Consider the following 12,264-nt stretch of genomic DNA (forward strand, 5'->3'; position numbering starts at 1 on the left):
AGAACGTACATTACCGTCGCACAGAGTCCTCACCAGCCGCAACCCTCCCTCCACGCGGGGTGTTTGGTCTGCTCACCTCGTGGTTTCGCAATATTTGTGTGACCATCCACTCAACATCCGCCAGTGGCACAGCACCAGCCCCAGGTGCAGGAGCATCGCACAGCGCGCTCTCCCAGCAGATCATACCCTGTTGCATAACCGCACGGCAACCCCAATTGTGATGCGCGGCTCTGAAGCGGAGATGCAAAGAGTCATGCGGACGGACCTTCTTTCACTACTCTCCTTTCGGGAACTCGACAACAAGCGTGCCGGCGGCGCGTTCATTATGACAGTTCCATCCGCACTGCCACTGGCCAAGGAAGTTACTGTGAGCTCAATGCGTAGAGGTCACCGTGTCCGCCGCTGCTCTCCCGCCGCCCCACGACCACGCCGGCACTTCCAACAGAGCGGATCGGAGCGTCGACAACGGCAGCCACAGGTGCCAACAAGCCGAGTCCAATTGTGCCCGCTGCGACATTCCAAAGCGCGCCGAGAGCTCCTCTAGCAGTGCTGAGGCTGCCCACGTGTGTGCGACATGGCGTGTGTGTGCATGTGCTTGTGCTTGTGTGTTTGTCAGCGCCTATAATTGCAGAGCAGCTGTGCGCCACAAGAGAGTCCAAATAAAGCAACGGTAGAGAAACGAGCATAGCACACACGCAAACCACTCATATCATCACACACACACACACACACACACGCAGCCAGCGGAATGGGTGCTCTCAACCACAACACAAGTAAAACAGCAATAAAAAAGAAAACAAGAAGCCGAACCGTGGGACGACCAGCGCACACACTCTCATTGCTCCCGTAAAGCAAAACACAAACACACAGGGAGAGAGAGAGAGGTCGCCCACTCAATGCAATAAAAACAAAACAAAAACAGTTACGGTGCTCCGCCCATGCAGCCAGGCAGGACGGCAGCAGTGCGTGTGGTGCAAAAGAGAGCACCAACGGGCCTGCATGGGTGTGCATGCATATATACAATGGGCACATTATGTGTGTGCATCGTGGGATGAGGTGAGGGCGAGAGCCCATGCAAGGGGACACACACACACAGAGAGAGAAGGACGAGTGTGTGTGCGGGCGGTGCACGGCTCTCTCTCCCTCACTCTCACGCGGCCACCACCGCTGCAGCAGCCGCACACGCAACAACAGGAAGAAGAAGCAAAAGAGGGGAGGTGGTGTGGGAGACCGCGGTGCTGCCGTCACTATTGCCAGGCGTTGCCGTATCATTTGCTTTGGCGTCGGCGAGTGCTTTTTCTGTTTGTGTTGCTGCATCACCAGCTGTAGAAGCAAGGTTTGTATAACCAGTTTCGGAGTTCTTGTGTGTTCCTTCGTATTTAAGTGCTTGAGCATTGCTATTGTCCGCATCCGCATTTCTCTGGGCATCGGCACCGCCACTTGCGGGGATGGGTGATGTTGTTGTTCGCGCTGGACTGTCTTGCTCTGCCAAATCATCCCCTGAAGGCTGTTCCACCGCTTTGGACTCCGTTTCGTTTTATGACGGCAATTTTTCATTCTTTTCTCCCTTTGAGTTCTGTGCGACGTTTGTTGCTCTACGGCTTCCTTCTCCTGCTGAAAAACTCGGTGCTGTTGATTTTTTTTCTGATGGTGCCAGTGCTGATCTTTCTGGTAATGGCACTGCCGGTGATTGTGTTAATATTGGCGTTGTTTGTTGTACGGGTGGTTTGCTGGCGGCAGACGACGACCTGGAAGGAATTCCCGTCTCCACAGTATTCTGCACGTTCTCTTTTCCGGTTGTGACCTCCTCTGTGTCTGGACTATCTTCTGTGTCCTGCTCAGTGGAGGACTGCTCTTCTGCTTTTGGTTTTGGCATCGCGGGTGCCTGTGATTTGGACAGTGAGGGTGCTGGAGGCGTCGTTCCTGAATGCACACCTGTTTCTGAGAAATTATTCTTCTGAGGCGATAAAGCACCGTCGGTATCCTGCAAACCACCACCGGCAGCATTGGGAAGGGAAGGCGGAAAGTTCACGACAGGACCAGGAGCCTCCAAATTCAAATTCTCACTTCCGTCAGAACTTTTACTTGAGCCAACACCATCAACACCAGAAGGACTGCCACCACTGGCTTCACTGAGACCAGATGCTTTTGGTATCGTTAGTGGAGCTACCTCTTTCGATAAACGTTTGGATTTACCTGTTTGTGCCTTATCTTCTTTTTCTTTACTTCTCTCTTCTTCTTCTGCTTCTTCAAGATCATCATTATCATCCACTTCCTCTTCTTTCCCAACTCTGTCGGCTGTTGTTCCTGTGACTGTCCCCTCTTGCAAGTTGGAATTGTTCCCATTATTTTTATTCAACGGATGCCCCGCGCTGTCGGACCCTCGTTCGCCAGGCTCCGATAATCCCTTTGGAGCTTCTTCGCCGACACCAGACAAAAGCTGTGAACCCCCCAATGATTCATCGTTAATTTCTGTAACGCCTCCGCCGGCACCGCACCACAGCACGCAGAGGGCACACACCAGCAGCACACGGCCAGTCATCATCATCGCCATCACTCCTGTCACTTGCATGCAGCCTTCAGCACAAACTAACTCCCCGTCAACGCAGAGCAAAAAGCAAAAGGAGAGACACGGCCGCTACACCACGCATAGCCACCACACAACCACAAATGACAATGCACACACCATGAGGCAGTTGGAATCAGTACAGTTGCAGAACTCACACACCGCCCTGCAAACCAGAAGTTAAAAAAGCAGTAGAAAAGAACAACAACGGAGTTGAGAGTCCGGCATGACTCCCAAAAAATAATAAAAAAAGAACTATCAGGCACGACTTTCATTTTATTTGCCAAGCAGCACAATGTAAACAACCACTGGTTTGTGTATACGTAATGCCTGGATTGAATAAATCAAAAAAAAAATCGTACTGTTCCACCAGCCCACACAACTCCCCTCACATTTCATGCGGCATCCGGCCTGTCTCTCCAATCCTCCTTTCGTGCAGTCCGTGGGACGCACAGCCGCAGGGTCGGCACCGCGTGTGGGCAAGAGAAGGAAACAAAAGAGGGAGAAACACGTCACTCATGACAACGTACAGCAAACGAGCATCGGGGAAAAACACAGGGATGCCGATTATTCCAATAGGGCAAAAGCGGCAAAAATAAATAAATAAAAGAAAATAAAAAAACTTAAATTAGTGACAAAACTCAGTGGGTAATGCTGGCAAGCTGCACAGTTATTGTTCCACGAAAAGCCGCAATTCCACCCTCCCTCACACTTCAGCAGAGTGCCACAGTGCCCCACAGCCCCAGAAGCAGAAGCAACAACACCCGAGACACACACCCATGCACGGTGATTTCACCAATTTCAGCCATGGCCAACAAATCCGTGAAATGCCCGTGCTCACAAAAACCGTTGCGCACAAGTGATGCTGCGTTGTGCTCCGATGGGATCTCTGGTTTCCCAGACGTTGTGCGCAAATAATCCTGTGCGGCATCACCGCCACCCGACACGTTAGCACTCGTTCAGCATTTGCTAGGGCTGTGCTGGGCTCAGGCGTAACTGTTGTACCATCCAGAGGTATTAGATCGCTGTTGCTGAGTGAATCGGGGTCGCTGTCCATGCCCACGGCAGTGCGGGCATACGTGTCCTATTCATGCTCAACGTCTTGTTATTCGCTGGCAACTGTCTTGGCGGTGGACGGCTCGTTGCCTCTCGCTGAGCATGCATCTGGGTCCGCTGTGTCGCCACTTTACTCCCGGACAGCCGCGCTCCCTATGGGGCCTCACCGCGCAGCTGCCGGCAGCCTTGCATGCTCCTGCCGAGCGGAGCGTCCTGCCACTGAGCATGGCCACAGACACTTCCCAGTTCCCCGCCTGGCAGCAGCATCCCAATCGCCCACACGAGTTCCTGTCGCCACAGACTCCCTCTCGGCGATGGAGGCGCTCCGCCTTGGCTCGCTGGCGGTGCGCGACGACGTCGCCGAGAAGATTTGCACCGTGCCGCTTTCACTGGCGGATCGAGGTCGCGCAGTTGGCTCCGTATTTTCACCATGACACTGCGGAATCCCACGCAACGTGACAGCGGACGCCGACGCCGTCATGGCTCGATCCCTCCCGCAGGACTGCGTCAATGCCTGGCGCGCGGGCTACCTCACTGCAGTGAAGCGACGGAACCGGAAGGACGTCCAGGAGGAAAAGGAAGGCGCGCACACCGCATGACAGGCGCTCGTCGGCGTGGCGGAACTCTATTCCTGGTGTCAACCCGGAAATCGTGCCCCGAGTGACGGCACCGCGCACAGGTGCGATGCGACTCCTGCCCGCTCTTCGACAGGCCCGCACGCCCTGCATATCATAAGTAACTCCCTGCGTCGGTGGCGCCGTCCTTTCTTTACTGAGGAGATTGGCCCGCCACCGCCTCCGCGGGAACCTCTTCCAGACGTGAGCACCGCAACTCCTTTCCGACCAGCGAGCGGCGGATTGACGTCCACATGCCCAAACTGCGGCAGAGTGCGCTCGTCCGTCCACAATATGACGGCACATGCCCGACGTGCTCAGCCTGGCGTTCCGATAGTGGGAGAGGGCCTCAACTTTGCATGCCGCAATGGCGCCACCGTCTTCTTAACAGGTGCCTCGCGCGCAGGTCGCCACCGAAGTTTCCAAGCACGCCAGCAGACAGGACACGCAGGAAGCACAAGCGCGGGCATTCGAGATGGAACGGGCCCTTCCGCCACCGCCTCATCCCGGATCCCACGTGCTGCCGATCCCCGACGGATCACGGGAGACTCCGCTTCATCCACTGTGGTAATGCCCCGTCGTTGAGAATAAGGACTGTGACTGTTTGGGACTGCCTCAGCCTGCATAACGGTCCGTTTGCGACGGAACGCTTTCCACTTTATTGCTGACGGCCCTTGCGCTCCTCACTCGTTATTTGTAAAAGAGTGCAACCAAAACAAGATAACAAGCTTCTTTGTGATGAATATTGGCTGGACCTCCCGTGGACCAACAATCCGCGTGGTGTGCGGGGATCTCTCCTTTTTATTGTTATTTTGCTTTTTTGTTGCTGTGGGCGCTGCACCTCCTCTTGTGTGTGTGCGTACCCTCCGTGAGGGGTGCCGACACGACGGACCGCTCTCGCCGTATGTGCATGCGGTGGAGCCTTGGATGCGTTGTTTTTTAATTTATGCTTTTTTACTTTGTAGAACTTCTGGTTTGCAGGGCGGCGTTCGAGATTTGCAATTGTACTGATTCCTTCTGTCTCATTTTTGTGTGCGTTGCTGTTATTTTTTACTGTGCGTGACTCTCATTGCTGGATGGAACAGTGTGCGCGGCTGTGTGACGTGTCTCTCCTTTTGCTTTTCCTTTTTGCTCTGCGTTGACGGGGAGTTAGTTTGTGCTGAGGGCTGCACGCAAGTGACAGGAGTGATGGCGATGATGATGACTGGCCGTGTGCTGCTGGTGTGTGCCCTCTGCGTGCTGTGGTCCGTTGCGGCCGATGGAGCTGTTGGTGTGGTTTCTGGTGGGGACGACAACAGTCTGAAAGAATTATTTATTCCAGTTGCGAGATTGCAGGAAAGACCAGAACAAAGAGCAGCAGAAGCAACAGCTGACGCAAAGGCGGCGGCAGCAGCAAAAGCATCAGCAGAAGCAGCTGAAAGAGCAAAAATAGCAACAGAAGCAACAAAAACAGCAACAGCAAAAGCAGAGGAAGCAGAGGCAGCAGCAGAAGCACTGCGAGGTACAACAGTCCGAGAACAGGAGGTAAAAGCAGCAATACATGATCAAGATAATTCAGTCGAACACCATTCTGAAGAAAAACAAGAGCTTCTACAAGAAGAACCGGAACGACAAGAAAAAGAACAGCATGAAAAGCAGCAACACCAACAGCATGAACATTCCGCAGGAAATGGCGACGAACCCGCGAAAGACAATACTGCTAATGGTACAAATGCAAGTGCAATTACGGACGACAGTGACGGCAGCACCGCGCTCTCCCACACCACCTCCCTTCTTTTGCTTCTTCTTGTTGTTGTTGCGTGTGCGGCTGCTGCTGCGGTGGTGGCCGCGTGAGAGTATGAGGGAGAGAGAGCCGTGCACCGCCCGCACACACACTCGTCCTTCTCTCTCTCTGTGTGTGTGTGTCCCCTTGCATGGACTCTCGCCCTCACCTCATCCCACGAAGCACACACATAGTGTGCCCATTGTATATATGCATGCACACCCATGCAGGCCCGTTGGTGCTCTCTTTTGCACCACACGCACCGCTGCCGTCCTGCCTGGCTGCATGGGCGGAGTACCGTAACTACTTTGTTTTTATTTATTTGGTAAATGTTTTAGTTTAATTAATTTTTTTTGTTTACTAATCTTTTGCTCCCCATCTCTTTTTTTTTTTTTTTTGCTTTTGGGGGGCAATCACTGTGGACGGTTTTTTTCTTTTCTACTCTTCCTTCTTTTAATTGTTTCTTCTGCACTCTTCCTGTGAGGGGTGCCGTGTGTTTCCCGCCCAACTGCTCCACTCGCACACCCACCGACACGCTCATGAAGACGGTCCTGTGCGCCTCGCCTGCTGCACGCATGAGGAGGGGCCGCGACGAACGGCGCGCTGAGGGAGCCGTGACGTGTGGGCGTGCGGCGAGGGCCGGTGGGGCGGAGCACACATTTCTTTCCCTCTTGTTTTGTTTTCTTGTGGCCAGGGCGGGCAGACACCCGCAGCGCCACACACACAGCCACACCCTGCCGCCGTGTTTTTATGATTTTTTGCTTTGCGTGTGCATTTCTTGATCTGGCAGTCCCTTCGGTGTCGGCCTCGTGAGCATTTCTCTTCCTTCCTGATGATTTTCTTTTGCTGCGCTCACTCTCCCGATGGAGTGACGCGACTCCCGTCATTTCTGCGTGCTTCTCTCAGTCCCCACACACACGAGTGACTGTGCTCTGCGGGCCGCACTCACGCGCCGATGAGAGGGCTGAGGGGAGCAGCAACACGCAGATGACCCATGAAATATAAACGATGTGCGGACACATGGAGGGTCAGACGGTTGAAAGACATGCAACTATTTAATTTTCTTTTGCAGACAAAATATATGCAGACAGTTTGGTGTGGCCACACGGCAGCCGGCTGCTTTTTTTCAATTTGTGTGGAACAGTAATGGACAATTTTTTTTTCATTTATAATTATTTTGTGTGATGGGGTTTATATAAGTTAAAGAGGAAAGATTTTTTATTCTAAATAAATCTTGTGTGAATTGCCACTGCTTGGACTGCAGTGCAGTTATGAGTTTGAGCGGCCTTCTTCTTGTTGCTTCCGCCATGCACCTCCGCTGTACATTTTTTGTGCGTCTCTTCACATTTGTTGCTTTCTTTTCTTTTCTACCTTTTTGCTTTGTGTTTCTGCAGGCACACACAACCACACACACACAAGATGCACATTGTAGTGGATTTGAATGCTTCTTTTGCAGTGCATGCTGGCAGTTGCGTGTGGCGGCTGTTGTCTTCTTCCGTGGCCATGAGGAGAAGGGAGGGAGGGAGTGCGCAACCCGCGTCTCTTTTCCTGCGGGTGTGGAGCACCGCGTGTGACTGCGTTGAGTTGGGCTCCGTGTCCCATTGAGGGCGGGATGGCTGGAAATTTTGGCCATTTCCCGTTGGCTGTCGAGATGAGCTGGGGGAGATGGAGGTGGATATCTTCTCCTCCTGCATGGTGGGTGGCTGCTGGCGTTATGTGCCTTCCTTGCGTGGATGCCGTCTCGTGGTGTGTGAACTGTGCGGCTGGGCCTGCTGCCCTTTCCGCATGTTGTCTGCTCTCTCTCTCGCTGTATCCGCGGTGCTTCGTCCCTCTCCCTCTTGTTGCATTCTTTTTCTTCTGCCTCACGGATCAGCTGACTGACTCCAGCGACTCCACTACGGGTGACGATGACTGCGGTGATGACGATGGTGACGGCGCTGTGCGGTGTGCGCCGTGTTGGTCCTTGCGCTCTTGTGCTGCTGTTGGGAGTCCTGGAGATGTATCTGGTGCTGCGGATGCGGTGGTTGTGCCGGTGGATGTGCCGGTGGATGTGTTGTGTGCTCCGAGTGGCGGCAGCCTGAGCTATCGCGTGCGTGTGTGTGTGTGTGTGGGCGTGGAAGAAGGGTTCTGCTGCCGGTGCTGAGGCTCAGTATGAGAATTATACTTTCAGTGGCTTTGATGTGCGCATGCATAGCAGGAATGGTGAGCTGGGTGCTGTGTGCCATGTGGCCAATGCGGTGCACACATGTAGCAACTGTGCTGCCAGCTGTGCAGCGAAAGAGGAAGGGGTCACCGTTGCCTTCACGATGAATGTGACGACACATAAATACGCCGGTCCTTATGAATTGTGGTGGCGTCAATTTTCCTCTCGATGGAACCATCCATCCGCCTGCACGGAGCAGCGATGCTGAGCAGACGGGCATCTGTCAGTTGCCGCCACCCCGTGAAGGGAAGGATGACACAAAATCTGGTGGGACAACTGCGCCGCAAGTTAATGCTGAGCCGTCACTTCAACACGAGGATTGGCGACAGTCTGCGGCGGCTGACGCACCCAACACCGTCGATCCGAGTCCCGCATCCAACACGGCGACCAACACGTCCGAGACGAGGCCTGAATTTGCCAGCAATCCGAGCGAAATGATGGTCCCGAATGCATCCAAGAAGAGGCCTTCCTTTGCCAACGGTCCGAGAATATTAGTGGCGCTGAATGCATCCGAGATCATGTCTGTCACTTATGGCGGCAGGGGACACGTTGCTGCGGATAACACGGACGAGGTGAATGAGCGCAACGCCACCGGACACAAATCTCTCGTTTTAGAGAATGGCGTTGCAGGCAGTGGATTTGTTGCTGAGGGTGATGCGGACGGATTGACTCAACGCAATGCCTCTGGACACGAGAAAAAACCCCAATTACGAGAATTCACCGCGCAGTATTCCGGAAACGGTGTGAGTCCCGACGACTGCTTTGCCCTGCTCAACGACGCGAAATTGACACTGCGAGAGTTAATTGATGACGGCACTGTGCGTGTGTGCGTGTATTGGGCGTTGCTGCTTCTTTTGGGATTGTGTGGAGTTGTGGCGGTCTTCTGAGCCGAAGAGTGTGGAATTGCGACTCCTCACGGAGAACATGTGCTGCGTTCCCTGCGTGTTTTCTTTTATTATTTACATGTTACTTTGTTTGTTTTGTTGTTTTCCTGGAATGATAAGTATCGTTGCTGTTCCTTTATTTAATGGTCGGTTGCTGCACATTGTAATGTGTGACGTGTTTCTCTCACTTGTTTTGTTTTTTTGTTGCCCACACGCGGTGCCGGCCTCATTGCTGTGCGTCCCACGGACTGCACGAAAGGAGGATTGGAGGAACAGGCCGGATGCCGCAATGAAGTGTGAAAAGCGTTGTGTGGGCTCATGGAACAGTACAGTCTTTTTTGTTTAATTTCTCTTCTTGGTGAAGGCATTATGTATACAGAAACACACGGTTGTCTTGTGCTGCTTAGCATAAGAAATAAGAATGCTGCCCGATTGATTTTTTTTTAAGTTTTGGGAGTTTTGTTGGACTCCATCAATTTTTTTTTTCTTTTTTTGTTTTTTCCGCTTTTTTAAGTTCTGGTTTGCGGGTCGGTGTGCGAGTTCTGCGGTTGTAATAATTCCATTTGTCTTTTTTGGTGTGCGCTTCTTCTGGCTGCTGCCATTTATTACCATGCGGTGGCTGTGCGTGGTGTAGCTGCTGTCTCTCTCTACTTCCTTTCTCATGCTCCTGCAGATCGAATCTTCGTTATTCAAAAACGATAGTTTCGACGATGATGTGCCGTGTGTTTTGTGTCGTGTTGGTGCTGGCACTGCTGTGCTGCTGCTCGTGCGTGTTTGCCGTGGAGGATGAGCCGCAGGTGGCGCAGGTGGATGCAGAGTGTGCGGGTGACGGTAATGTTGCGCGTTGGCAGCTCCCTGGGACGTCATTGTGGTACAACTGCACGACTGCAGCTGCTGGTTTTGGGCAGATGATTTGCGGCATGGGCGTCGGAAACTGTGAGCCCGAGGATGTTCAGAGACGTATAAAAGATGGTGCGAACGGTGGTGTCTTCACGATCAACGTCTCCACGTTTACTCCAAGCCAGGTGAATAGTTGGTGGCAGCGTAAAGTTGAGTCGAAGGCGGTCACCGTTGCAATTGGTGCAGCAAAACCTCCGGAAGTTCCTCCGGGCTCTCCAGAAGACAATGATTCTCGTGACTCCTCTTCCAGAGCGGATTCGGAATCTCCTCCTGCTGACGCTGCGGATTCCGCTGGTGCCCCTTCACTGGCTGGAGCTCCGGGTGGCGCTGGTGAAAGTGTTCCGGCCACACGTCCGGAAGAAGGACCTCCGGGGCCTCGAGAACACAAGGATTCTCGTGACGCCTCCCAAACAGATTCTGAATCTTCTCCTGCTGTCGTTGAGAATTCCGCGGATGTCCCCTCTCCTCCACCACCTGCAACTCCAGGCGGCGCTGGTGCTAACTCTGCTGCTGGCGCTGCGGCCACGACGGATCCTTCTGCTGCGGCCTCGCAAGCGTCGGATTCCGCTCCCGCTGCTGAGCTTCAAGGCGCAGCACATTCTACTTCTGCTGCTTCTGCTGCATCCGAATCCCCACCAGATCCAAAGCCCACAGGAGGCAGCCACTCCTCCCATGACCCTCCAGTGGAGCTGCAGGAAGAGACTGCTGCTGCGCCACCGACTCAGTTGTCCCAGACCGGCGAGGACGGGGGTGCAGCGGAAGGCGCCGAAGAGGACGCCGCCAACACCACCACCGAGACTGCTTCCGGCGAAGGAAATAATATGGCGGCAAGCATGCCGGCTCCCCTTTCCTCTGCGCCCACAAAGAACGCGTTGGAGAACAGTGTGGGAACTGACGCCTGCTTCCATGAAACCCGTCTGCATGCCCTGCCACTGCTTGTTCTGGCTGCACTCACCTACGGGACACTGGGCTGAAGAAGTGAATGCGGACTATAATTGCCGGCACTCAACGACGGGGATTTGTGCGCTTCTTTTGTTTTATTGCGTAATAAGTAAGAGAAAATAATGATTGTGTGTTTTGCTTCATTTGCTTCAGCTGCGCTGCTGTGTGCTCCACGTTGTTGACCCCTGTATCCGTCACTTGGCACGCATCCCAGACACATTCGTATGGACGACACGCCCACAACTGTTTGAGTGGACGCATTTTTGTGTGAGAATGCATGCACGCTGGAGCCATTCTTTGCAGCCTCTTGTGTTTTGTTTTTTGTGTTTTTACTTTTTTTTTTTACTTTTTTTTTTTTTTTTTTCTGTTGTTGTTTTGTTGTTACTTGTTTTTTGTGTTCATTTTGCTTGTTTTTTGCTTCCTTCGGGGCGTTGTGAGTTTATTTCATTTTTTAATGGTTTATTTTCTTTAATTTTTTCTTTTTCTTTTGTCTTCTTTTACTCCCCCTATCCTCTTCTCTTTTTTGCTTTTGGGGGGCAATCACTATGGACGTTTTTTTCTTTTCTACTCTTCCCTCTTTTAATTGTTTCTTCTGCACTCTTCCTATGAGGGGTGCCGTGTGTTTCCCGCCCAACTGCTCCACTCGCACACCCACCGACACGCTCACGACGACGGCCCTGTGCGACTCGCCTGCTGCACGCATGAGGAGGGGCCGCGACGAACGGCGCGCTGAGGGAGCCGTGACGTGTGGGCGTGCGACGAGGGCCTGTGGAGCGGAGCACACATTTCTTTCCCTCTTGTTTTTTTTTCTTGCGTTCAGGGCGGGCAGACACCCGCAGCGCCACACACACACACAGATGGAGGAGGGAGAAGCAAACAGGAGCGGCACACAAGGCTCCACCGCATGTACATACGGCGAGAGCGGTCCGTCGTGTCGGCACCCCTCACGGAGGACACGCACACGCACACAAGAGGAGGCGCAGCGCCCACAGCAACAAAAAAGCAAAATAACAATAAAAAGGAGAGATCCCCGCACACCACGCGGATTGTTGGTCCACGGGAAGTGCAGCCAATATTCATCACAAAAATAATTCAGTTGCATTCGTTCAGCTTCGGCGCACACCACTTCATGCAGGCCTGGGAACCACAGCAGCAGCACCACACGCTAAAATAAGCGCAAGGAATGGAATAATGCAAGCAGCCATTTATTTGTGTTTCTGTTTGGATGCTGGCATATGTCCGCATGCGTTGTTTTGTTTTTTCAGAGGGGAAACCTTCATGCCTGCATCGTGTGTTGGGATTTCTGCAGGGTGCGCAAGTATTTTTCTTTCCTCTTG

The 12,264-nt window shown here is 53.0% G+C and overlaps 4 protein-coding genes and 1 pseudogene across 4 annotated transcripts, besides 11 other annotated features; 4 read left to right on the top strand and 1 right to left on the bottom strand.

Moving 5' to 3' along the window:
- Positions 1 to 5,167: part of a sequence feature (areas not merged during assembly with more than two copies in the genome that could not be assigned to a particular haplotype) that runs on past the window's edge.
- Positions 714 to 739: a microsatellite.
- On the bottom strand, positions 1,151 to 2,554 carry Tc00.1047053510013.150 (annotated as a pseudogene).
- Positions 2,211 to 2,251: a microsatellite.
- Positions 3,158 to 3,197: a sequence feature (AT_rich).
- Positions 3,688 to 4,752: a mobile genetic element.
- Positions 5,168 to 6,452: a sequence feature (heterozygous, non-Esmeraldo-like haplotype).
- Positions 5,425 to 6,069, top strand: Tc00.1047053510013.170 (mucin-associated surface protein (MASP), putative; the record flags this gene model as incomplete). The annotated part of the gene is made up of 1 exon (XM_813431.1): positions 5,425 to 6,069. One exon carries the CDS (start codon positions 5,425 to 5,427, stop codon positions 6,067 to 6,069), a length of 645 nt encoding a protein of 214 aa, XP_818524.1.
- Positions 5,589 to 5,730: a microsatellite.
- Positions 6,453 to 12,264: part of a sequence feature (areas not merged during assembly with more than two copies in the genome that could not be assigned to a particular haplotype) that runs on past the window's edge.
- Tc00.1047053510013.180 (uncharacterized protein) lies at positions 7,611 to 8,141 on the top strand (the record flags this gene model as incomplete). Its single annotated transcript, XM_813432.1, has 1 exon — positions 7,611 to 8,141. The coding sequence occupies one exon, from the start codon at positions 7,611 to 7,613 to the stop codon at positions 8,139 to 8,141; it is 531 nt and encodes a 176-aa protein (XP_818525.1).
- On the top strand, positions 8,339 to 9,088 carry Tc00.1047053510013.190 (uncharacterized protein; the record flags this gene model as incomplete). Its single annotated transcript, XM_813433.1, has 1 exon — positions 8,339 to 9,088. The coding sequence occupies one exon, from the start codon at positions 8,339 to 8,341 to the stop codon at positions 9,086 to 9,088; it is 750 nt and encodes a 249-aa protein (XP_818526.1).
- Positions 9,562 to 9,596: a sequence feature (T-rich).
- On the top strand, positions 9,796 to 10,959 carry Tc00.1047053510013.200 (90 kDa surface protein, putative; the record flags this gene model as incomplete). The annotated part of the gene is made up of 1 exon (XM_813434.1): positions 9,796 to 10,959. The coding sequence occupies one exon, from the start codon at positions 9,796 to 9,798 to the stop codon at positions 10,957 to 10,959; it is 1,164 nt and encodes a 387-aa protein (XP_818527.1).
- Positions 11,240 to 11,291: a microsatellite.
- Positions 11,293 to 11,458: a sequence feature (T-rich).

Source organism: Trypanosoma cruzi, genomic scaffold (genome assembly GCF_000209065.1).
Source record: "Trypanosoma cruzi strain CL Brener 1047053516579 genomic scaffold, whole genome shotgun sequence".
In the NCBI taxonomy this organism is placed as follows: Eukaryota; Euglenozoa; class Kinetoplastea; order Trypanosomatida; family Trypanosomatidae; genus Trypanosoma; species Trypanosoma cruzi.